At 39.5% G+C, this 25390-nt stretch overlaps 2 protein-coding genes across 4 annotated transcripts in view; one reads left to right on the forward strand and one right to left on the reverse strand.

The window, feature by feature from the left end:
- The window catches only part of PRMT9 (protein arginine methyltransferase 9), a 34866-nt gene extending 21609 nt beyond the window's left edge, over positions 1 to 13257 (forward strand). For all 3 annotated transcript variants that reach the window (XM_068989590.1, XM_068989591.1, XM_068989592.1), the window contains 3 exons: positions 7005 to 7158; positions 11750 to 11872; positions 12161 to 13257. In XM_068989590.1, coding sequence (XP_068845691.1) covers positions 7005 to 7158; positions 11750 to 11872; positions 12161 to 12376 — 493 coding nt within the window. In that variant the 3' untranslated portion in view covers positions 12377 to 13257. The remainder of the gene's footprint in view (positions 1 to 7004; positions 7159 to 11749; positions 11873 to 12160) is intronic.
- Positions 13258 to 13631: 374 nt separating this feature from the next.
- Positions 13632 to 25390, reverse strand: part of TMEM184C (transmembrane protein 184C) — a 33702-nt gene continuing 21943 nt past the window's right edge. Inside the window, exons 5-10 of the mRNA XM_068990099.1 lie at positions 21160 to 21234; positions 19589 to 19682; positions 16885 to 16997; positions 15558 to 15657; positions 14863 to 15034; positions 13632 to 14640 (exon numbers count right to left, since the gene is read on the reverse strand). Of these exons, the coding sequence (XP_068846200.1) occupies positions 14375 to 14640; positions 14863 to 15034; positions 15558 to 15657; positions 16885 to 16997; positions 19589 to 19682; positions 21160 to 21234 (820 nt within the window). The 3' untranslated portion in view covers positions 13632 to 14374. The remainder of the gene's footprint in view (positions 14641 to 14862; positions 15035 to 15557; positions 15658 to 16884; positions 16998 to 19588; positions 19683 to 21159; positions 21235 to 25390) is intronic.

The following is a 25390-nucleotide window of genomic DNA, read 5'->3' on the forward strand; positions in this document are numbered from 1 at the left end:
AAACACCAAACTACAACCTATGGATTGTGTGAGCTCAGACTTCATGTGAACTCTTTCAGTTCCTTAATGGCGTAGCTGCGTGAATGAGCCACTATCACTGTGTGTTCCTGGAGCTTTGCTTTTCACGACCTGTGACTTCATGTCTTTCTTTTTCTGTGCATGTTACTACTGAGTTGTGTTTTTTCCCCCTAAAGGAATCCCCCCTGAATTTATAGGTTTTAACTTCTGTGTTATACAAACAGTATAGGAGCACTGGTGAGAATACAGACCAAGTTGTGGCAGCAGAAGGCAGATTGTTAGGAAAAAAGCATTTGCGTATATAGTGAACTATATTTTAGGTTTCATATACATTTTCTTTCGTTAACCACACTTACCTTTTCATGTGAGGTAACCAGTAAAAATCACTACCATTTTCTATTTAAAACAAACTTGTACATACCCTAGATTATGGGGATATAGAGGTCTGACATGCATGCATACATAGAAATATACACTCATACTCTCTCTCTCTCAAAATTTTAAACAGGTGTACTTTAGATAGATGGTAGAACAAGGAGCTGAACGGGTTAGTAGTCTGGAATTTGTCCCTGAATTCCTAAAGTAGTAAAATTTTCTGTACGCCATTTAATACCTCTTGTCTTCAGTTATAAAATGAGGAGTGCTGGACTAGATGCCTTTGAAGGCATTTTAGCTCTCTGAATTTGTCACACAAATGAGGTTTGAGTTATTTGGCAGAGTCACTGTGGAATCACTGTACTGTTTACCTAACGGTTTATTTTTAGTTTTGATTTAATTCTTTTTCTGATTTTTTTAAATTGTGGTAAAATGAACATAACATGAAATTTTTCATCTTAGCCATCTCTAAGTTCAATGGTATTATTATAAATATTTTAGTAATATTGTGCAGTCATTAGCTCCAGTCATTCTCGTAACTCTTTCCATCTTGTAAAACTGAAACTTTATACCCATTAAACAATAATTCTTCATTCCACCCTCCCCCCAGCTGCTTACAACCACCATTCTACTCTCTGCTTCTGTGAGTTCGACTACTCTACCTCATATGACTGGAATCATGCAGTTTTTGGTGTGTGTGTGTGTGATTGTCTTATTTCACTTAGCATAATATCCTCCAGGTTCATCCATATTGTAGTAGATGTAAGAATTTCCGTCTTTGTTAAGGTGGAATAATATTCCTTTGTATGTATTATGTTGTTGCATTTTGCTTATCCACGCATAGATGGACTGATGAGTTATTTTAGTGGGAAACAACTTACATACTGCTTACAATTCCTCTTCGGTATGTCTCTCAGTAGAGGGAGGGGTCCTACTAGTGGTTTGGGTGGGACGGCTTTTTGGGAGACGTGGGATGGGGACAGTGTGTTGCAGGAAGGTTGGCACCTCTGGGAACTGAGTGCTAGGAGCGAGCTTCCCTGGTGGTTCAGTGGCCAGGACTCTGCCTGCCAGTGCAGGAGACATGGGTTCAGTCCCTGGTCAGGGAAGACCCCACATGCAGCAGAGCATCTGGGCCCGTGCACCACATCTGCTGAGCCTGTGCTCGAGAGCCTGCGAGCCCGAGAGCCCATCCTCGGCAAAAAGAGAAGCCCGTTCACTGCAGCTGGAGAGCAGCCCCTGCTGTCTGCAACTAAAGAGAGGCCTGTGCCGCAGACCCAGCACAGCTGAGAATAAATACATCAGTTAAAAAAAGGCTCGCAGCCCTTTGATCAGCTTGATAGCCAGTGTTCCCGCTCTTCCCTCGGGACACCTCCTGAGTAGCAGGGGAGAGAACCAGCGCTCCACCCCTTCAGCGTAAGCTTGTGCACAGGTTCCTTACCAGCTCCTCTGGAGGTGCACACGGCTTCCTTTGGTCCTGGGGCCAGTGGTGTGCACACTCTGCCCCAGGCCTCTCATTATCATCTTTAGTTACTGACAGCAGAGAGGCCTCAGGACCGGTCAAAGAGAATGAAGTTCAGGGTTGGGAGGAGAGATTGTTTTTAGGATAAGGATAAAAGGCGTCTGTCCCATCACTGGATACCAACCCTCCCGAAGAAAGGTCAAGGAGAAAACAAGCCATTTCACAAACTATTAAGTTCCTTTGTTGTTACTGTTTTAAAATGTTTATTTATTTATTTTTTTCAGTCCCACTAGATTAAAATACAGGAGACAGTTTAAAAGGTTGGTGAACTTTTTTTAAATTTAAACCCGTTTTAAAACACTTTTGTGTTGGATCACAAGGAAACAGTGAAGAGTTTCTTCAGAATTTTTGCCATTTATGGTTAGACTTTTGAGTTAGAACAATTTTTATTTTTTTCCTTGAAGGCACAGATGGTTCAGAAATATTATTGGCTTTGCAGAGGATTCCATTGAGGAGTCTGGCAGCTGCCTTGGTGTGACGACAAAACAGTGTCAGTAAAGCCAAGCAGAGCTTCAGGGAGTTACTGTTTATCTACACATAACTAAGACACATTCCAGTTAGTAATGGCAACACTGAGTTAAGAAGGATTTGTGCAAGATTTTAGATTAAAATAGTGTGAACATGGCCTTTTAAAATAATTTGCATGCTTGCTTTTGTGGAGTCTTTATCTCTGGCATGGCTTTAGTACATGAGCAAACCTTTCTTTTTAGGTATCAAAACTGATATATTTTTCACTTTCTTTAGCCTGATTTTCTGGTTACTCCCTAAGTGATTTAACTGTATTACCCTCCCTCCTCTTCTCTCTCCTGTAGATTTTATGGCTAGAAGGCTGACTGTTATTAACCTGTGTGCTTTTTGTTTACCGATTTCATCGAACACTACCCTCTTGTGGCTGTATAGGGGTGGAGGGAATTAGTCAAGCATCGGGCAGCGCTGTGGCTTAGTATCTCATTTAAGACTTGGTGATCTTAAGAAAAATTAGATCTGGTTTCCTTTAAATGGATCACAATTAGCAGATAACTTCAGTTCAGAAAATTTAGTACTGTGAGTTGTCAGGATTAAACTTGATCCATTTGAGGGAAATGGGTAAGTTTTTTCAGTTCTTCAGGGAGATGTTAAAATTGTATATGATTTGGTAAAGGCATAGATTGGAATTTTGTTAAGAGCTGTGTGATTTTGAGGTATGTATGTAATTTTACTAATTGTGTGAGATTCAGTTTCTACTAGACTTTACCCAAAATGCTAAAAAAAGTTGGTAGGACAGGAATAATGAAAATGAGTAAAGCATTGGGGTCAGTGGGGGCCACTTTTAGGCTAATTTATGTAAGAACTTATTGTTATGCTCCGAGCCCGTATCTCCGAACCGACCGAGAGAGAGAGCAAGTCCACCACGGTAATGCAAGGGCAAGAAGGGAGTTTGTTTATTCCTAGCGCGCTAGGGCCCAAGTCTCATCCCACACAAGGGAATCCGACAAGAGCCCCGAACAAAGGAGTATGGCGGCTTGTATACAGGCAGTTCTTTGTCTCAGTTACAGGAGTAGCTGGCGTTACATGATTGGCCAGGCAGGATGAGCGCATATCCTGTCTCTTTCTGGTAAACATGACTCAGGTCCTAGAGCCCGTCGTTTGGTCCCTAACATTCCCCCCTGTCCTTAGATCATATAGAGGAATCTTCCTCTCGGTCCTGAGACACAGTTTGATATTGTTGTCGAAGCACAAACAGCTGTACTGTATTTATGCGTTCCTTTACAAAGGCTACAAGTCTATTGATAATACATGGGCCAAAGGTAAGCATCAGTAGAAGTATTAGCAGGGGTCCCAGCAAGGTGGAGATTAGGGTGTCAACCAAGGGGATTGTTGAAACCAAGACTCAAACCGTCCTTGTTGAGCCTCACGTTCTCGTTTACGTTGGGCTAGTCCCTCTCTTGCTTTGGCCATAGATTTTTAAACTATTTTTATGTGATCAGCATAAAAACCACACTCTTTTTTTAGGGCAGCACAGAGTCCCCCCTGTATCTCCCCACAGATCTTTTAGTTATGCCTGGGCGCACCTGGACATGCCCAGAATACATGATTTTGGAGCTTGCCCCTCTTCCAGGGTACATTTACCACCGGCTTAAGGTCAAAGTATAAGTCTGGCCACCAAGTATTTGGTGGATGTATTGTGGTGGTGGAGTTAAGCATCTCACATGTTAGTCTGTTTTGCAGCTTACAGGTGATTTTGACGGGTTGATGCAGGTTCACGCTGGCAGCTCCGGAGCAGAGTAACTGGGTCATCGACAAGACGGCCCAGCCGAGCTGTCCTGGTCCTGTTGGGCTCTAGGACCTGAGTCGTGTTTACCAGAAAGAGACAGGATATGCGCTCATCCTGCCTGGCCAATCATGTAACGCCAGCTACTCCTGTAACTGAGACAAAGAACTGCCTGTATACAAGCCGCCATACTCCTTTGTTCGGGGCTCTTATCGGATTCCCTTGTGTGGGATGAGACTTGGGCCCTAGCGCGCTAGAGATAAACTCCCTTCTTGCCCTTGCATTACCGTGGTGGACTTGCTCTCTCTCGGTCGGTTCGGAGATGCGGGCTCGGAGCATAACACTTATCACAACTTAAATGATCATGTATTTATATTTAGTGAAGACAGATCTTCCTGATTTCTGATGAAGACTTGTCTCAGTCAGTCTGATGCCATTATACTCAGGATTCCTCTCTTTCTTTGCTGATTCTTTGCTCATGAAATGACCTAGTTATGATTTGACTTCCTATCAGCTAGTCTTTAGGGAAAGTTATTATGGAGAGCAGCCTGTTTAACTTTTGTAAACTTCTCTGTCAATTTTTTACTTTGAAAAATTTCAAACATAAGAAAAATTGCAAGAAAAGGAACAGTAAACACAAGACTGTTTTCTCTGTTGAACCATATGATGGTTGTTGGCCTCCTAACCTTTCCCCTTAACTTTAACAGCTCAGCACATGTCTCCTTAGAACACGGGCTTTCCCCTACATATCATAGTAAGACGATCACACTCAGGAAGCTTAACACGGATCAAATACTATTATTTAACAGATAGTCTGTATTAAAATTTCCCCTGCTTATGCCAGTAATACTCCATTGCTTTTTGTTCCTCCCCAGTCGAGTTCTAATCAAGGGGTCTGTATTACATTTAGTTGCCATGTCTTTTGACTGTTATTCAGTTGATATTCTGGTTTTAGATCATTTTAAATGGTTGAGATAATCAGTTTAGTAAAAACAGAATTAATATTAAAATAATTTTAAACTAAGAGCCGAAGTGCCAAAATGGTTTTGAGGAATGTGATGTTTTATAGTTTGTCAAGATTTTAATGATCTATTCAGGAAAACTGCATAGCACACAATTTTAGAAACTTACAGGAACTAATTTTTTAGGTATGCACAAATATATTGGTCAAAAACTTTGCCTTGTATTTTTATAAATAGATCCTTACTGACTAGAAATATTTAAGAGTAAAAGCTTACTATGAAAGGTATATATGATAGTATGAAGTCCAGTGGTCTATAGTAGCACCCTGTCTAGAAGTTCAAATGGAAACCAATTTGGATTGTTCAGTAAGAATGAGGGATTTAATGTTTGATTTCAAATGTGGCAAATGATTAAAGCACCTTAAACTATCCTCCATGTCTGTTTCATTTGAGGGCAGGAGGTGACCACCCCCTCCCCCCCCCACTGCCCCCGACCACCTGCCCCGGACCCCACCCCGCACTGCTCTCACACCTCCCACAGAGCTCAGGGCTGTGGAAACAAGACTGTATATGTGGGCGTGGGAGCTGCCTTGGCCTAAGAGCCTCATATTTCACATGGGAACTTCTCCCATAGGCATAGCTTCCAAGCTCTAGCCATAGGAACACGTGGTTACAAGTTACCCCCGACTCAGGGAAGCCCAGAGGTGGTGTCCTTCCCATCAGGCATGTGTAGTTCACAGTTTTCTTAGTCCACATGCATCTACCCATTCAGAAACATGTAAAAACTTCTTTTTTTAAATCATAAGCAGTGTTGTTGATAACTCAGCTAACATTCCACCTTTATAGAATTTCCAGGGAAACAGAAAGTGAATCCAAGGTAAGTATAGGAAGAGAAGGTGTTTTGTTAGCCCTTTATTCATACACGTTACTCTATAGTATTTGGATTTTTAATCACTTTTGTTTTTCCTTTCAGAGTGTTTAACTTTTTATTCTGAAATAATTTCAAGCTTACAGAGAAGTTAGAGAATAGTACAAAAAACCACACATGAACCTTACATCCAGGGTCACAGATTGTTACTATATTGCCACATACGCTTTAGTATTCTCTCTGAACACTTTAAGCTTCAGATATCGTATTCCTGTACCGCTCAATACTTCCGTGTGTATTTTGTAATCATCACACACTTACCAAAACGAGGAAATCTCTATGGACATAGTACTGATATCTAAGGGAAACAGTCTTTCTCAGATATTCCACCATTTGTGGCAGGAATGCCCTTCATAGGTCCAGAATTCAGTCCAGGGTCACACATTGCATTTGGTCTCCTTTATTCTGCAACAGTTCCTCAGCCTTTCATGACATTTACAGTTTCGAAAAGTGGAGGCCTTTTATTTTGTAGAATGTTCCTCATGTTTCTTACTGGAGTCGGACTATTCATCTGAGAGACCACAGAAGTTTGGTCACGTTAGGAGGCATGTATGTTGCTTTACCCTAGATCTGTGGATGTGAATTTAGATCAGTTGGTTTAAGTTGTATCCATCAGGTTTTTTCCACTCTAAGTTGCTATTTTTCCTTTGTAATAAGTCCTTTATGGGGGTGAAACTTTGAGACTCTTAAATATCCTTGTCCTAATTAAACTTTCAGCCTCCAGTTTTAATAGCCACTGATGACTCTTCCTGAACCTGAAAACTTGTACTCATCCAGCTCACTGGTTACTTTTCAGGGGGTCTACCAGTCTGCCATTGTGAACTACCAGCCAACTACCAGTCTAAAGACCATTACACTGTATACTGTCTTAGATCCCCAGTGATTTAGTTACTGGTATTTATAAAATGTAGGGCATCAAGATACTTTTTAAAGCATTTGTCCTTCCTCCAGGTGTTTGCTACAGTCTGGAGGCAAGATTTTTCCCCAGTATGTGCTGATGTTTGGGTTGCTTGTGGAATCGCAGACTCTGTTGGAGGAGAGTGCCGTGCAGGGCACAGAACGAACTCTTGGCTTCAACATAGCGCCTTTCATTAACCAGTTTCAGGTGAGCATTTAGAACAGAAGTTCAGCCCGGTGGCTGTCACCCACAGTCTCTCTCTAGGTTTATAGTCACTGTGTTTAACCGGATTGCTCTGGTACTCAGTTTTCTAGAGCCAAGGAACTTACTAGTGGTAAAAATCAAACCTTGGGGTTAGTATAGCCAAGATTTCTGTTGTTCCTGACAGAAGTCTATGACTCTTGTTCTGAACCACTGTTGTAAATGAAAAATAGGGTACTGGGTTTAGTCTTATGAAAAATTATGATCCTTGTCTAAAAAAGCAGCCACCAGGAGACCTCTGTTCTTAACAGGAGCCCTTAATCACACTGAGGCTGGAGGCTGGCAGGGGAAGGCGGGAGCAGCTCATCTCCGGGCATTCAGACCACAGGGAGCAGGAGTGAGTGTAGGAGCGCAAGGAAAAGGAGTTACTCACTGTTTGGAAAACAAGGATATAGTGCTGGCAAAAGTACCAGCAGCAAGTAGAATTTGTCAGTTGTAACTGTGGAACAGATGGAATGTCTAGGGAAGAGGCTTGGGGTTGGAAAGAGGTGGAATCTGCTGAGTAAGCCCGAACAGCGCTTTGGGAAGTGGGGTGTTGAGTACTGAATTAAAGGGGTGATATCTAGAGCCTGTAGGTGGTAGTAAGCTCTTGAATATGCATTATTAGAGCTTCCAGGAACAGTATTTGCTCAACAAATATAATTTTTTTGAGGAAATGATTTTTTTCAGAGCAGGCTAAAGTTTTGGAGTTTATTTAATGATCTCAGTTTTTCGGAGAGTTTAATAAAGAAAATGTACTTACCAGAAGACATGTTTGTAGTCCAGAAATACCACCTTCTACTGTCTGTCTAGCTTTTCTTTGATCCTGACGTCAACAGTTCTTTGATTCCATCACAATCTACAATATTTTAATCCTGCTGTCTTTTCCCCCTGCCCCCCACCTCATATCCTCTTTTCCTGAACAGCTTATATTCCACGGTCGATACGTTTTTCATGTATCTTTCCCTGCCCTTTTTCTGCTGGCCTGGGGGCAGTCCCACCTTGGTTAAACCCAGCTTTCTGCCTTCTCTACACTGGTACCCCTGCAGCTGAGCATGTTGACTGTGGCCTCACTTCAGCATATGACCAGGCATCTCAAGAGGCTCCATGAACTCGCTGGGGAGTTTTGCCTTTCCTAGTCCACTTGCTCATTTTCTGAGCTATTGTCTCGTCTTCTCCTCTGTGGTGTGCTCAGTCACTCAGGCTTTTCCCATTCTTTGCAACCCCGTGGACTAGAGCCCATCAGACTCCTCTGTCCATGGGATTTTCCCGCCAAGAGTTCTGGAGTGGGTTGGCACTTCCGCCACCAGGGGATCTTCCTGACCCAAGGATCAAATCCACATCTCTTGCATTGGCGGGTGGACTCTCTTCCACTGAGGCACCTGGAAAGCCCCACTTACTCTATGAATGTGTTAGTCACTCAGTCGTGTCTGACTCCGTGACCCCATGGACAGTAGTCCGCCAAGCTTCTCTGTCCACGGAATTCTCCAGGCAAGAACTGGAGTGGGTTGCCATGCCCTTCTCCAATCTGATGTGATGATTAGCTGACTACTACACTGACAACCGAGTGAACCAATGATACACAATGAGAGGTTGTAAAAAAGTTATACAGAAAACAGCAGAAGTCTATTCATTCAACAAATGTCTTCTCCATGTGCTCTTTTAGGTTTGGGGAATATAGTCATGAAATTAAAGAGAGAAGTTTCTGCCCTCATGGAGCTAGTATTCAAATTGATTGTAAATAAACGAGAGACAGACAGTAAACAAAGGAGTGAAAAGATTAGTATGATAGGTAATGAGACGTGAGGTTAGGGGATAATGGAGTTGGAGGCATGGGATGTTCTATTTATGTAATGCCTAAGGAAAGGACTCATGGATAATTAGTGATATTCAAGCAATGGCACCCCACTCAGTGGGATAGCTGCTCTAGGCCCTCCTGTGCTACGCAGCCACCACTCCTCGGGTTGCTCCTCCCGGCCGCCGGCATCTGAATGCAGAGTTCCAAAGAATAGCAAGAAGAGATAAGAAAGCCTTCTTCAGCGATCAGTGCAAAGAAATAGAGGAAAACAACAGAATGGGAAAGACTTGAGATCTGTTCAAGAAAATGAGAGATACCAAGGGAACATTTCATGCAAAGATGGGCTCAGTAAAGGGCAGAAATGGTATGGACCTAACAGAACCAGAAGATATTAAGAAGAGGTGGCAAGAATACACGGAAGAACTGTACAAAAAGATCTTCACGACCCAGATAATCATGATGATGTGATCATTAATCTAGAGCCAGACATCTTGGAATGTGAAGTCAAGTGGGCCTTAGCATCACTATGAACAAAGCTAGTGGAGGTGATGGAATTTCAGTTGAACTATTTCAAATCCTAAAAGATGATGCTGTGAAAGTGCTGCCCTCAATATGCCAGCAAATTTGGAAAACTCAGCAGTGGCCACAGGACTGGAAAAGGTCAGTTCTCATTCCAATTCCAAAGAAAGGCAATGCCAAAGAATGCTCAAACTACCGCACAATTGCACTCATCTCACATGCTAGCAAAGTAATGCTCAAAATTCTCCAAGCCAGGCTTCAGCAATACGTGAACTGTGAACTCCCTGATGTTCAAGCTGGTTTTAGAAAAGGCAGAGGAACCAGAGATCAAATTGCCAACATCCGCTGGATCATGGAAAAAGCAAGAGTTCCAGAAAAACATCTATTTCTGCTTTATTGACTATGCCAAAGCCTTTGACTGTGTGGATTACAATAAACTGGAAAATTCTGAGAGAGATGGGCATACCAGACCACCTAACCTGCCTCTTGAGAAATCTGCATGCAGGTCAGGAAGCAACAGTTAGAACTGGACATGGAACAACAGACTGGTTCCAAATAGGAAAAGGAGTACATCAAGGCTGTGTATTGTCACCCTGCTTATTTAACTTATATGCATCATGAGAAACGCTGGACTGGAAGAAACACAAGCTGGAATCAAGATTGCCGGGAGAAATATCAATAACCTCAGATATGCAGATGACATCACCCTTATGGCAGAAAGTGAAGAGGAGCTAAAAAGCCTCTTGATGAAAGTGAGAGAGGAGAGTGAAAAAGTTGGCTTAAAGCTCAACATTCAGAAAACGAAGATCATGGCATCTGGTCCCATCACTTCATGGGAAATAGATGGGGAAACAGTGTCAGACTTTATTTTTTTGGGCTCCAAAATCACTACAGATGGTGATAGCAGCCATGAAATTAAAAGACGCTTACTCCTTGGAAGAAAAGTTATGACCAACCTAGATAGCATATTCAAAAGCAGAGACATTACTTTGCTGACTAAGGTCCGTCTAGTCAAGGCTATGGTTTTTCCTGTGGTCATGTATGGATGTGAGAGTTAGACTGTGAAGAAGGCAGAATGCCGAAGTATTGATGCTTTTGAACTGTGGTGTTGGAGAAGACTCTTGAGGGTCCCTTGGACTGCAAGGAGATCCAACCAGTCCATTCTGAAGGAGATCAGCCCTGGGATTTCTTTGGAAGGAATGATGCTAAAGGTGAAGCTCCAGTACTTTGGCCACCTCATGTGAAGAGTTGACTCATTGGAAAAGACTCTGATGCTGGGAGGGATTGGGGGCAGGAGGAGAAGGGGACGACAGAGGATGAGATGGCTGGATGGCATCATGGACTCGATGGACGTGAGTCTGAGTGAACTCCAGGAGATGGTGATGGACAGGGAGGCCTGGCGTGCTGAGATTCATGGGGTCGCAAAGAGTCGGACACGACTGAGCGACTGAACTGAACCCACTCAGTATTCTGGCCTAGAGAATTCCATGGATTGTATAGTCCACAGGGTCACAAAGAGTTGGACACGACTGAGCAACTTGCACTTTCTCAGTTGTTACTAAAACTGATGCAAGGTTTTATCGTAGTGTTAGTTGCTCCGTCATGTCCGACTATTTGTGACCCCATGGACTGTAGCCTGCCAGACTTCTCTGTCCGTAGAATTTTCCAGGCAAGAATACTGGAGTGGGTTGCCATTCCCTCCTCTAGGGGATCTTGACTCAGGGATGGAACTCCTGCGTTGTGGGCAGATTCTTTACTGTCTGAGCCACTAAGGAAGTGATTGATTTTTTTTTTAATCATAATTTGAAAAGTTGAGAACCACTGTCTTCTAGATAATAAACAATTTTCAAAATGAAATCTATTAATTGTTCAGTAGAATTTGGCATATTTTCTTAAATAGTGCAATAATTAATGTTGTGCTGTTTGCTTATTAGTTCATCTTCACACATAAGCACATCCTTGTTTGATAATTTTGGGAGCTGTTTAATCTGCTTTTATCCAAGCAAAGAATCTACAGATAATTGAAATCATAGAAAATTATTTAACAAATGTAAAACTTGGTTTGTTCATTCTTCCTGTAAAACTGGAATCGTGGAAGTCTTTTTTTGCTTTAAGGTTGATGTGGCAATTAAGTGAGGTAATTGACATAAAAAGCACCATATCATTGAGCTAAGTACAAAGCAAGAAACTTGGGTCACAAAAAGGACTGAATTAAAAGCAAAAATTTTATACTTTCTTTAGGTACCTATACGTGTATTTTTGGACCTGTCCTCATTGCCTTGTGTACCTTTAAGCAAACCAGTGGAACTCTTAAGACTAGACTTAATGACGCCCTATCTGAACACCTCTAACAGAGAAGTAAAGGTAAAATGATTATTCTTGTCATATTCAGAACTATCCTAAATTATGTAATACTTTACATACTTAAAATAGCTTTAGCCACTTTCTTTGAATTTAAATGTTACTTTCTAAACAGTATCGAGACCTGAGTTTGCGTAAATATCAGTTTCTAGAATAGGTTGGTATTAATCTGAATTGGGTGATTAAATGTATTTCTTTATAAAATTTGGATCTAAAACTTACTAAAAAGACAAAGACTTATCCAAGTCTACTCCATCTGATGAAATTCTTGTGATTTCTTAATTTTCATAGGTACACATTTGTAAATCTGGACAAATGACCGCCATTCCATTTTGGTATCATATGTACCTCGACGATGAGATTAGGTTAGATACTTCGAATGAAGCCTCTCACTGGAAACAGGCTGCAGTTGTTTTAGATAATCCCATCCAAGTAGAAATGGGAGACGAACTTGTACTCAACATCCAGCACCACAAAAGCAACGTCAGCATCACCATAAAGCAATGAAGAGCAGATTTCTAATGAAAAAATGTGGAAGTAGAGCAGTGAGTTTCCAGTTCTAGGCTGAATTAGTAGTGGGATTGCAACCATAAGGTGGAGGTGTATTTAGGTCCTTGAAATAGTCAAATAGTTTTAAAACATTGACATTAATAAAGTGTATTTAAAGACCCTAACTAAAGAGTAGCATTATTATAAAAATCTTGCCGTAGACTTCCTTTCTGCCAAAGGCTGTCATTAATTTTTCAAATTAGAAACTTTTTATTGCTTGTTTTTACTTATTAAAATTTGCCAAACTTGTTAGTCTGTACCCTAAAACTGTAAAGATAAGGAATTTTGAGTGTCCTATTCAGTTTTTAGACATCTTGGCTATTTTCCTTAAATCTGAACTTTTGGTGAGGATACCTCAAAAAGTTGGTTTCCACTGAAGATTGAGGGTTTATGTTTACCTGTAAATTCTAAGCTTGCTTCTTGTAAATGTTGAAATACTTCTGAACCACCTTCTCAGTTTTGTGTTTCGGGAATGCAAATCTGAATAAGATGTTTAAGCTACAGACTAAATGTAATTAAAGAATAAAAAGAGGACAAAAATTTTCCTGGTCTGCCTTTGGCAAAGAAAAATTTTAAAGCTGATAAATTCAGAAAGTTAAACCTAAACCAGTATTTTTCAAAGTTTTGATGTGAATACATAGTAAGAAAAAAAAAAAAATCCAGACCTGAAATAGGGAGATTAATAAAGATTATCATGCCTTATATATACTGTGTGCTCTGTAGGTAAGCCATGCAGAAAATAAGATGTACCTTCTCTCCACACTGCCTGTTCTCCTTGCCTTTAGGATTATACTGCCCAACTTTACTTTCAGTAGAAACATTTCATTTATAATAGACAATAAAAACTTTGTACCTAATTACTGTGTACGTGTGTGTGTGTGTGTGTGTGTGTGTGCGCGCGCACGCGTACTTAAATATATAAAGCATAGATTTTGGGAAATAAATACTTACCCTTGCTATAAATGCTACATACTGCTCTGGCACTTTCTATATTTATTTTCAGTGTAAAATGTTAGGTGCAAGGGGTTGTGATTAACAATTAGAGGAACTCTATCTAACCTAAGTAGTAAATTTCTCCCAGAGAGTATCTGCAAGTCTTGTGACTGTGGTTTGATAAACAGTTAGGACTACTCAGCCCAGATTTACATTTGCTGACACCTTTAGTAGCCTTAAAGAAAAGCTGACTCTGTTTCTATTACAAGTTTCTTATCCTTCCACTCTTTTGTCCAGTTTATTCTTTTCATCTCCAAGTCCTAGATCACCTATTAATCTGTTCGCCTTGGTGCAGATAATGATTTTTAGACAGTAGTTATTTTAAGATTAATAGATTAGGTCCTAGACATTTCTCCTAGTAGGAATGTTAAGACACAGGCATCTCTCACTGTAGGTATATGATTTTCAACCCTTTAATTTTGGGGGCTTAAGTTTTTCTGCTGTGCCTCTAATCACAAGAGACATAAAAGGTTGCAGAAAATAAATGATAAATTCTCATTTATTGAAAGACATTCATTTGAGAAATAGAGAAATAATTGTTAGGTAAGCATATATGGCACATGATTATGATTGAGGTCCACTAATTCGCATTTCTGAATTATACTTTCTGCTAGTTCCAGAGCATTGTATTCATGCAGCAGTGGTAGGAAGCACTGATTTTTTAAAATGTCCTCCTCTTGATAAAGTACTGTAATGTCAGGAATGGTTAGTAGTCATTGTCTACCATTTGAGGATGTGATACTCTGTAGTGTTAAGAAGTCAAGTCTAAGTCTAGGATATTTAGACTGATTATTTGTGATATACAAAACCTAGTTGTATAAATCCGGTGGTTGTACCTGGTTTGTGCCGTTGTGTTCAAATTTTCCATCATTAATGGCTTATCCTAAGCACAAAATCCTGAGCAACGGGACACCAGGTTAATGAAGTAACACGGCAGCAGCAGAGTCTGCTTTTGCACACTGCTCAGGAGGCCACGGGCTTCTCTGACGGCTCTTCTCTCGCTCCTGCAGCATCGTTCCCTGTGTCGTCAGGTGCGTTAGCTGTGGTCGGTGTAGTCTGGGGGGTCACAGTGTGTCCAAACCCTTGATAGTGGCCCACAGGTGAGGGCGGCACTGAAGAGGCAACCGAGAGTGCATCTTGTGATGATGAGGATAACAAGCTTGTGTGTTCATTTTGATCTTGATCCTCAGGAAAAAACTTTTTCCTAGGATGTCCCATGACTGTCCTTCCTTTAAAGTAGAATAAAAGTGTCCGAGTTAGCCAAAAGTTAGGTTATTTTTGAATTTACTATGATGTTGCCATGCTAAACGTTAAGCTCTTTTCCCCCCTCCCAATTTGGAGAGCCTTACTGTGGTACTGTTTTACACAAAATCTTTTCAAAAACTTCTTCTACAGACTGGACAGGAGAACTACAATAGGCTATTCGAATAAATAAAATGGCTGGTACTTACCAACATGCCTTACTTGTTCAGAAATATCATCCCTAATGTCTGAAACGTCCCACATAGCAAGAAAGGAATCAAAGCATGAGCCCTCTTCTGCTTCTTGGACATACGGTTTATATGAGAAAGTGTAGTGATGAGCGATAGCAGCAAGGAACATCTCAATACAGATAATGAAGTCCTACAACAACAACATCAACATCGCCATCAGCCATACTGGATTTTACATCTAGTGTTGCAGGCAAAAAGCACTATGTCTCTCTTCAAAAATACTTGAGTATCGACAGCTGTTTGTTCCCTCACAAGACTGTCCTCATGTTTTCATTTTCCAAAATAATGAGTTTTGACCTCTTCATAAAAACACAAAATGCCAGAAGTTTAACTCAATTTTGTACTACTTCAGTCACCACAAGTATTTCTTGGCCAAGTACAATGTATTCTCTTCCACTATCCAAGGACTTAGAGGAGAAATGCAGAAAAGAGAAATTGAGTAGGAATAACAAAATTTAGGTTCCGTTACTCATTTGTAGAAGAACCAGGAAGTATGGCCAATTTTGGTGGGGTTCCCCATTTCCTCACGTGTAAAGTGAGGGAACAGTAGCCCCTCAGCCTGCATATGCACATGCTGTCAGGCTCAGGAGATAATACGTAAAAACGCTGAACAAACAGCAAAGTTCTGTTGGGAGTCAGAGAGCACTGCTTACCTGGAGTCCTGTGGCCACAGCTTCTACCGTTTGCCATTCCCATGTATGCTTTTCAGAAATAACGCCAACTTTTACCAACAAAGCAATAACTACTGCTTGCCTATATGTTAGGAAAAGGTAAACGCCAAATCTATATCAAGCATAAAACCAGCAGTTGTTTAAAAATATGCCATTTAAAAAGTGAAACCCCAGCACAACCTGTGGACCACAACCACCCTGCCTTTACAGCATATTCCCGAAGAGACTGTATAACTGTATTAGATACGTTTGCTTTACACACTGACTCGTCCAGTACAGTTTCATCATACGAATTTTGATTATGTATTCTTAGAACTTCGGTACTTGGTTTATAGTCTTTTTTTGTTTTGAAAGTGTGTGCAAGTCATTATATTTTAAGTTGGTCCCATACACAGATCATGCCTAACACCTTACACAACAGGAATTTAAAATGAAATAAAAGATACTTAAATGTTAATTTATACACATATTAATTGATTTAGATTATTTTAAAGAACATTTTGGAACCAATCTTTTTTTTTTTTTTTTGGAACCAGTCTTGTTAAACAGCTAAAATGAGATAAGTTTTCATATATCTATATGCAAGAATATTCACTTCCATATTACTTGTAATCGTAAAAAAATAAATTAGGAACAACCTACATGTCAATAAGAAACTGATTTAAAAATTGTATCCATACATTAGAATACTGTGTGTGGCAGAAAACCCAATAACAACAAAATTACATTCTCCCTGTATTTACAAAGAACTATAACTACAGTATACTAAACATTGAGTTCTACAAGTTTTTATAGTATGACGCTCTTTCTGTGGTTTTATAAATGATGTGGACCAAAATGTCGTTCATTTTGGGTGGTGGGATTGCAAGGATTTCCCCCCGCTTTGTATTATTTGTATATTGTTATATTTGGTATATTTGTTTCCAGGCCCCTATCACCCACCCCCCCTTTACTAAACTGGGACCATGTACAGTTTTGTCATCTGTTTAAAAATTTTTACTAGTGAACATTTTCTCACATTATTAAGTATTCTATATCATGTGTTATCTTCCAAACTACTATATGAAAAAACCATGATTTATTTTAATGATTCCCTTAGTGTTGACATTTAGTGTCTCAAATTATTTTCTTCTTATAAATGTTATGTGGCCATTTGATTATTTCTTTATGAAAAACCAAGGATGGCTAAAAGAATGAACTTTTTAAGAGGGAAGCAGACGTTTTAATTCCTCTTCCATATTAAGACTTACAAATTTTCATTAAACTGCCCTTTAGAAAATGGCAACATGCACGAGAAAGCAATACTTACCAAAAAGAAACAAACACCACCAGCTTTACACAAAGAAATTTGCCAACAGGCTGGATTGGACTCAGCTCTTCCTTCAGCACTTTATAAAAGAGCAGGAGACAGTACATGGCGAACTGGAAACAATCAACCGACCAAGCATATTCAGTAAGGATAAATATGGTATCAGGGATGCCAAAGGCAAAGAGTGATCTTTCAGGCAAAATTTTCTAGGCTTTATTATGCTCCTTTTAGATAAACAAGAGGCTTTAAATAGTTTACTATGGATGAAAATATCCAATATGAAACTTCTCAGAAGAGACGTGTAACATCATCTCTGAAAATGATTTTAATTGTTCATTTACAGGGCCCACAAAAAACAGTAAGAAGTGACTGCTGTGAATGAAGAAAAGGCTCTCATTTAAGCAAAATAAAAACATCTGTCTGCTTATTAATAGCTTTTATATACAAGTTACCATTCATTTTATAAGGGTTGAGCTTACTACTAACTGTACATATATTATGTGTAAGTGAATACATTAAATAAGTACTATTTCAGTAAAACTATACCCATGAAATCAGAAAGTATGGAATCAGGGAGACCATTTTTCTTGAGGGCAGTATGTTAATCCTGCTGAATTTACTTTTTAAAGATAAGTGCTCAAGATAGTAATTATTTTAAAAAATCAGTTGTAATTAGCATTGCACAGCAATAAACATTTTTCTAAAAGTTTACTTTTCCCCACTATAAAATGCTCATTTAAAACATTTTAGAATATGAAAGCAGTAAAGTATAAAGTTGTTCACAGTCCCATCATCCAACCATTCCTTTCTACACATAATATGGTTTTTAACAGGTATCATAAATATAAAATTTTGTTATGTTTTTCCACTTAAAGTACCCCCTTCCATATATTTGATTAAAAAACTGCCTACTGTTTTGACCAATGGAAGGACACAGAATATTTAACCAGTTCTCATCAGTAGACTTTGGACTGTTTCCAGGCTTTTGCAAACAACAGGCCTTCTATACAAACATACTGAAAGCAAAAGTACTTCCGGCCATTTCTTGAGGCATTCCCCAAAATGGAATTATTGGTTCCAGAAAATACAAACGTGGAAAAGCTTTGAATACACAAACATTTAATTTTTATTATAAATCTCTAATAACTCACATGCGTGCCACTGTACCTAAACTATTATTTTGGAGAAAGCACTAAAGATTTTCAGCACACCTCACACCAATCAGAATGGCCATCATCAAAAAAAACTACAGGCAATATATGCTGGAGAGGATGTGGAGAAATGGGAATCCTACTGCACTGTTGATGGGAATGTAAATTGATACAGCCACTATGGAGAACAGTATAGAGAATGCTTAACAAACTAGGAATAAAACTACCACATGACCCAGCAAATCCCACTCCTGGGCATACCCTGAGAAAAACCACAATTCAAAAAGACACATGTATCCCAATGGTCACTGCAGCACTAGTTACAATAGCCAGGACATGGACGCGACTTAGGCGTCCATCGACAGATAAATGGATAAAGATGTGATACATATATACAATGGCACATAACTCAGCGATAAAAAAGAAAGAATTTAAGTCAGTTGTAGTGAGCTGAATGAACCCAGAGTCGGTTATACAGAGTGAAGTACGTCAGAGAAAAATGAATATCGTATATTAATGCATATATATGGAATCTAGAAAAAGTATTGATGAACCTATTTGTAGGGAAGGAATGGAGACTCAGATGTCGAGAACTGACTTGTGGACACAGCAGGGGAAGGAGAGGGTAGGACGAACTGAGAAAGTAGCACTGACATGTATACATAATCGTGTGTAAAATAATTAGCCAGTGGGAAGCTGCTGTGTAACAGGGAGCACAGTATGGTGTCCTGTGATGACCTAGAGGGGTGGGATAGGAGGGGGAGGGAGGCTCTAGAGAGAGGGAAGATGTGTGTGTATGTATCTAAAACTTATGGCTGATTCATGTTGTTGTATGGCAGAAACCAACACAACATTGTAAAGCAATTATCCTCCAATTTAAAAAATCTCAATATTTATATTAATAGATTTTCAATAAAGTACACATTCTTAAGTTGAAAGGATTAATTTCATTTCAGTTTCGATAACATTTTAAAACACTTGGCATTCTCAATTTTCAATTCCAAATATATGAGAGAATTTTACTCTCCCCCTTTTATTAAAACCCTATGCTGTCATACCAGTAAGACATTTTTTTATTGAATATACCTAGGATTTTTAAGGAGAGGCATTATGCTTTTATTAATGACATATCCACAGAACTATGCAATGAATACCAGAATCAATGAAAAAATACAATCAACAATTCAGTGCAGTTTGGGGGAGAATGTATACATGCATATGTATGGCTGAGTCCCTTCACTATTCACCTGAAACTATCACAAGACTGTTAACTGACTATACCCCAATACAAAAAGTTTTCAGTGTTTAAAAAAAAAACACGGTGCCCTTGAGCCACATTACATAAACAATTCAATGTATAAGTCACAAGATAATTAACAGATATTATATCTTTACATATGTATAAAGATTTATATGAAAGTTTCTTCAAGTTCTTCCTACAAATCAAATTCAATATTAAAGTTACAATTAAACTTTATTCCAGAAGAAACTTTCCCTGGAAAATTTTAGTCATAGATGTAAATGAAGTACAATTAAGATGAATATTTACTTACCAACTGAGACATATTGTTTATGATAACCAAGTAAGTCCAAGCATTTGAAAAGCTAAAGTTCCCTTCATCATATATACCAAGTAACTCACAGACTCTAAAAAAGATGGTAAAAATGAGACTTTATGAATAACTAAGTCAAAAATATATTTTAAAATACAACATTGACAGCAATACTTTAATTAATTAATTAATTTGGCTGTACCACATGGCTGCTGCTAAGTCGCTTCAGTTGTGTCCAACCCTGTGCGACCCCATAGATGGCAGCCCACCAGGCTCCCCTGTCCCTGGGATTCTCCAGGCAAGAACACTGGAGTGGGTTGCCATTTCCTTCTCCAGTGCATGAAAGGGAAAAGTGAAAGTGCAGTCGCTCAGTCGTGTCCGACCCTCAGTGACCCCATGGACTGCAGCCCACCAGGCTCCTCCGCCCATGGGATTTTCCAGGCGAGAGTCCTGGAGTGGGGTGCCATTGCCTTCTCCTACCACGTGGCATGCGGGATCTCAGTTTCCTGAACAGGGACTGAGCCCATGTCTCTTGCAGTTAGGAGTGCAGAGTCTTAACCACTGGCCTGCTTAGAGAAGCCCCAATACTTAAATTTAGAAGTAAGATTATTTCAAAGTTTCTGTAGATAATCACTTGATTTTGGCCATAGAGGTGGTTCAAAAATTAAAAACATTTTTCTAGAGATGTTACCATATGATTATCCCTCCAATCTGAAATAAATCCAAAAGACAAAAACATTGAATTAGAAAGGGTAATTATTAGATTAAAAAAAAATGATGCTGCCTAATTTTAAAAACATGTAATACAGGTTTATAACTAAACTATAATTTTTTTTGCCGAATTGTTTTGCAGGCAACTTTTATGATAACCCAGATCTAAGTATTTACTTGTATGGTTATCCAATTTCTAAACAGCAGAGAAATAAAGTAGCCTTAAAAAAAGGTAAATTAAATTAATCTTAATTCCAAGGCAAATGCTGCTAAAGAACTGCTAGCACAAAGGCAGAATAAAGAGCTGGATGCTTCTTTCAGCTTTCTCCCCATTCTAGTGAGCAGACAGCATGCTAGCGTGACAAGCAGGTAAGACGCACAATCTATCTGATGCTCTTAGCTTCTTAGGGAATAGTTGTTACCAGGCAGCTTGATGATGCCCCATTTTACCTCAAATGCTAAGACCTGACAGAAGTTTTAAAAAGGAAAGATATGTTTTCTTCTTTAAAATACAGTATTCATAAGAAAATAAAGCCATGTAATGAATCTGAAGTGGCATACTTCAACTTCATATACTAGATGTTTCTGTAAAGCTGTGTGAATATCAATACTTGAAAAAGACTATTTTGAAAACGCTTTCGAGAAATCTCTACAGGGAATATTATTTAGAAAAATTACATGGTGATTCCTTGGACCATTCCTATGGTCACCTTATTTATTCTAACATAGTAGGGTTTATACATACTTAAGACTAGATGTGTTATAAACAAGTAACAAGTTTTATATGCCTTCTACTCAGTTGTCTCACTTAGGTAACAGCACGAGAATTAAAAAAAACAATGTAAGTTCTGTGTACTTACAAAGCAATGATGGTGGTGAACGGTCTGACAACTGTATATTGTAACACACCCAGTTTGCATCTAAACAGCAATACTCTGTCAAAGAAAAATAATTTAGCATTTGAATTACTCATTTCATACTATCAGGTTTTCTCCAAAGCCCCCAAATTAAAATCATTCTGACAAATGATGCCATATTTATATTTAATTTTTTCTAATTATTTTTATTGTCGTATAGTTGATTTACGTCGTATTAGTTTCAGTTGTATAGCAAAGTGATTCAATTATACATACACATACATCTACTCCTTTTTAGAATAATTCTTTTAATTTAGTTATTCTAAATGGCTACTGGGGAAGAATGTGGATGGAAGCAAACACATGATTTAAATACTGTTTTTTAAATTATTTAACAATGACATCTGAAAGATTTCCCTTTCTATGTCTAATTTCAAATTCCCGAGTAGTGCAGCACAGAACAGGTACAAAAAGAATGGAAGTGGGTCCCTGTGTGTTTCTGGAAGAAAAACCAAGTAACAAATACATTACATGTAGGCTTGCATATATGGAAGTGTATTGAGAAAATAATATTCACATTTAGGATTCAGTCTCCTTTCAAGCTTGGCCTTTATATATATGTATCATTCCAGACAGTATCACTGACTAGATACTCTGAAAGAACAAAACAAAGATCCTGCATAAAACAGTTTTTAATCACTGAGCTCACTTAATGTAGGGGAAAATTCACAAAGAAAAACAAAACAAAAAAGCTACTACCAAAACAAAAAGGCCAGCTACCTGAGAGCCTTGTGGAACTTTCTTAAAAAGACCAAGATGCTCTAAGGGCAAATGTTTATTTAACACTCCTTTATCAAGTCTGTGTATTATAAGTCCCCTAGTTTAAGAATTACATCTAGACTGAGAAGAATGAGTCTGACACACACATCTTGAGGCTCGGGGTTACCAGGATTGAATTAAAAACTGAGGGGGTTCCACATGCTGAGAGCCTTCTCTGTGCCGAGGGAGTTCACTCCCACTGACAACTGAGTGCCCCTGTGGAGGTGGTCCTGAAGCTGCACTTGGGGGTGCAGCAAGAACTCTTGACGACAACGTCTGGGCCACACATGCTGTGCCCCCTACAAAGCTAAACCAAGCAGGAGCTGAGGTAAACCTGTAGTGCTCTGTAAACTGACTGTCAAATCAAACTTGAGACCACTAGGATGACTAAGCAAATGCGTCAGTCAGTTAGATACCTTTGAAGGCTGTGGAGGATTAATGAACTGGAAGATGGGACCTGAAGACATTTTCCAGAGTGCGGTGATGCTGGCACAGAGAGCACAGACTCAGAAGGCCTAACAGTGAGGGACGAGCAGGGGAAGAGCAAACGCAGAAGAGACCGTGGCTGAGAACTTTTCCGAACCAGTCAAAAGCACCAAGCTACAGACTAGGGCACGCCGTAAACTAAACAGGACTAAAACCAAAAAAACCCTAGGTAACTTCGTGGTAAAACCTCGTAGTGAAACCGTGAAATATCAAAGACAGGGTCTTAAAAATGCAGCTGAAGACAGGTCTCCTGCTAATATAACAGAATGACAACTAGATTGAAAGTAGAGGCTTAACAGTAACAACTGATGCCAGTGTAGGGTGGAATAAAATCTCCCCAAGTTTGTAGAAAATTCTTGTCAACAAAGAATTACATCCAGCAAAACAGTCTTTCAAGAATGAAGGCAAAATAAAGACACTTTTGGATTAAGTGTATCTGAGAAAATTTGCCACTGCTATGCTGACGCTGCAAGAAATTTTAAGAACCACACATTAGAGAGAAGCAAATGATCCCAGATAGAAGATCTGAGATGCAAGGGGGAGTAATGAACAAACCGTTACACTGCAGTGAAATCTATAAAAGCATTACAAAAACATTCTATACAAACTGATAGCTATTTTTTTAAGATTAAAGACTAGAAACAGAAAGTATAACTTCCAAACTAGTCATGAGGGCAAAAAAAATGCCATAAGAAAAACATCAACAGAAACAGGTAAACAACTAGCAGGGGCATTTGGAGCAGCACTGCTAAGACAGCCACATTCAAACTACAAATACTCAAAGACTATAAAGTTTTAACATCAGATAAGCTATGAGAACGGAGAAGGCAGTGGCACCCCACTCCAGCACTCCTGCCTGGAAAATCCCATGGGCGGAGGAGCCTGGTAGGCTGCAGTCCATGGGGTCGCTGAGGGTCGGACACGACTGAGCGACTTCTCTTTCACTTTTCACTTTCATGCATTGGAGAAGGAAATGGCAACCCACTCTAGTGTTCTTGCCTGGAGAATCCCAGGGACAGCGGAGCCTGGTGGGCTGCCGTCTATGGGGTCGCACAGAGTTGGACACGACTGAAGCGACTTAGCAGCAGCAGCAGCAAAGCTATGAGAAAGCTTTGGTTTCTAAGGATATATATAAATATAAAATATCCCAGGTGGTGGTAGTGGGAAGGAATCCACCTGTCAATGCAGGAGACATGATACCCAGGTTCAATCCCTGGGTGGGGAAGGTCCCTTGGAGGAGGAAATGGCAACCCACTCCAGTATTCTTGCCTGGAGAATCCCATGGACAGAGGAGCCTGGCAGGCTATAGTCCACGGGGTCACAAAGAGCTGGACACGACTGAAGTGACCTAGCACACACACACGTGCATATATACATATAAACAACTGGAAATAAGAAGTCACAGACCTGTAATATATTTTTATTAAATGTGAGTGGTATAAAATAGACTTGTCTATTACATTTTACTACATAGGTATCCCACACGTTTGAAAAACTTCAAAATTATTTGTCAAAATCTTTATTAAATAATTAGAAGGATCTTCTCAAACTTCTTAAGTACATTTTTAAAGAATTTAATGAAAATCTGTACTTTAAAAAAAAAGGCTAAATGCAATTCACATTCCTGGGGTGCATTTTGGAACAGAAAAAGGACATTAGCGGAAAATGTGAGGAGATCTGAATAGTCTGCAATTAATAGTATTATACCATTATTACTTCTTCCTTTTGATGAACGTACCCAGATTACATAAGATGTTAGGGGCAGCTGGATGAAGGGTAATAGAAAATCTCTGTCTCGTCTTTGCAACTTTACTGTAAATTTAAAATTATTCCAAATTAAAAGTTTATTTTGAAGACGTAATCATTGAAAACAAGAAAATGAGAAACAGTGAGACAGATATAAAGTGGCAAAATTATAAATGAATACATTGATAATCACAAAAATATAAATAGTATATCTTGTACAAGTGATGGATTGTCAGATTAGAATTAAAAATAACACTAAATTTAAAAAAAGAGTTCAGTTCAGTCGCTCAGTTGTGTCTGACTCCTTGCAACACCACGGACCACAGCACGCCAGGCCTTCCTGTCCATCACCAACTCCCAGAGCTTGCTCAAACTCATGTCCATGGAGTCAGTGATGCCATCCAACCATCTCATCCTCTGTCGGCCCCTCCTCCTCCTGGCTTCAATCTTTTCCACCATCAGAGTCTTTCCCAATCGCATCAGGTGGCCAAAGCACTGGAGTTTCAGCTTCAGCATCAGTCCTTCATATATTCAGGACTGATTTCCTTTAGGATGGACTGGTTTGATTGCCTTGCAGTCCAAGAGACTCTTCTCCAACACCACAGTTCAAAAGCATCAATTCTTTGGGACTCAGCTTTCTTTATGGTCCAACTCACATCCATACATGACTACTGGAAAAACCATAGCCTTGACTACACGGACCTTTGTTGCCAGTAATGTCTGATTTATAATATGTTGTCTAGGTTGGTCATAGCTTTTCTTCCAAGGAGCAAGCGTCTTAATTTCATGGCTGAAATCACCATCTGCAGTGATTTTGGAGCCCAAGAAAAATAAACTCTATCACTGTTTCCATTGTTTCCCCATCTATTTGCCATGAAGTGATGGGACTGGATGCCATGATCTTAGTTTTCTGAATGTTGAGCTTTAAGCCAACTTTTCACTCTCCTCTTTCACTTTCATCAAGAGGCTTTTTAGCTCCTCTTCACTTTCTGCCATAACGGTGGTGTCATCTGCATATCTGAGGTTATTGATATTTCTCCTGGCAATCTTGATTTCAGCTTGTGTTTTATCCAGCCTGGCATTTCGCATAATGTACTCTGCATGTAAATTAAATAAGCAGGGTGACAATATACAGCCTTGATGTACTCCTTTCCCAATTTGGAACCAGTCTGTTGTTCCACGT

This window comes from Capricornis sumatraensis, chromosome 17 (genome assembly GCF_032405125.1).
Source record: "Capricornis sumatraensis isolate serow.1 chromosome 17, serow.2, whole genome shotgun sequence".
Classification (NCBI taxonomy): Eukaryota; Metazoa; Chordata; class Mammalia; order Artiodactyla; family Bovidae; genus Capricornis; species Capricornis sumatraensis.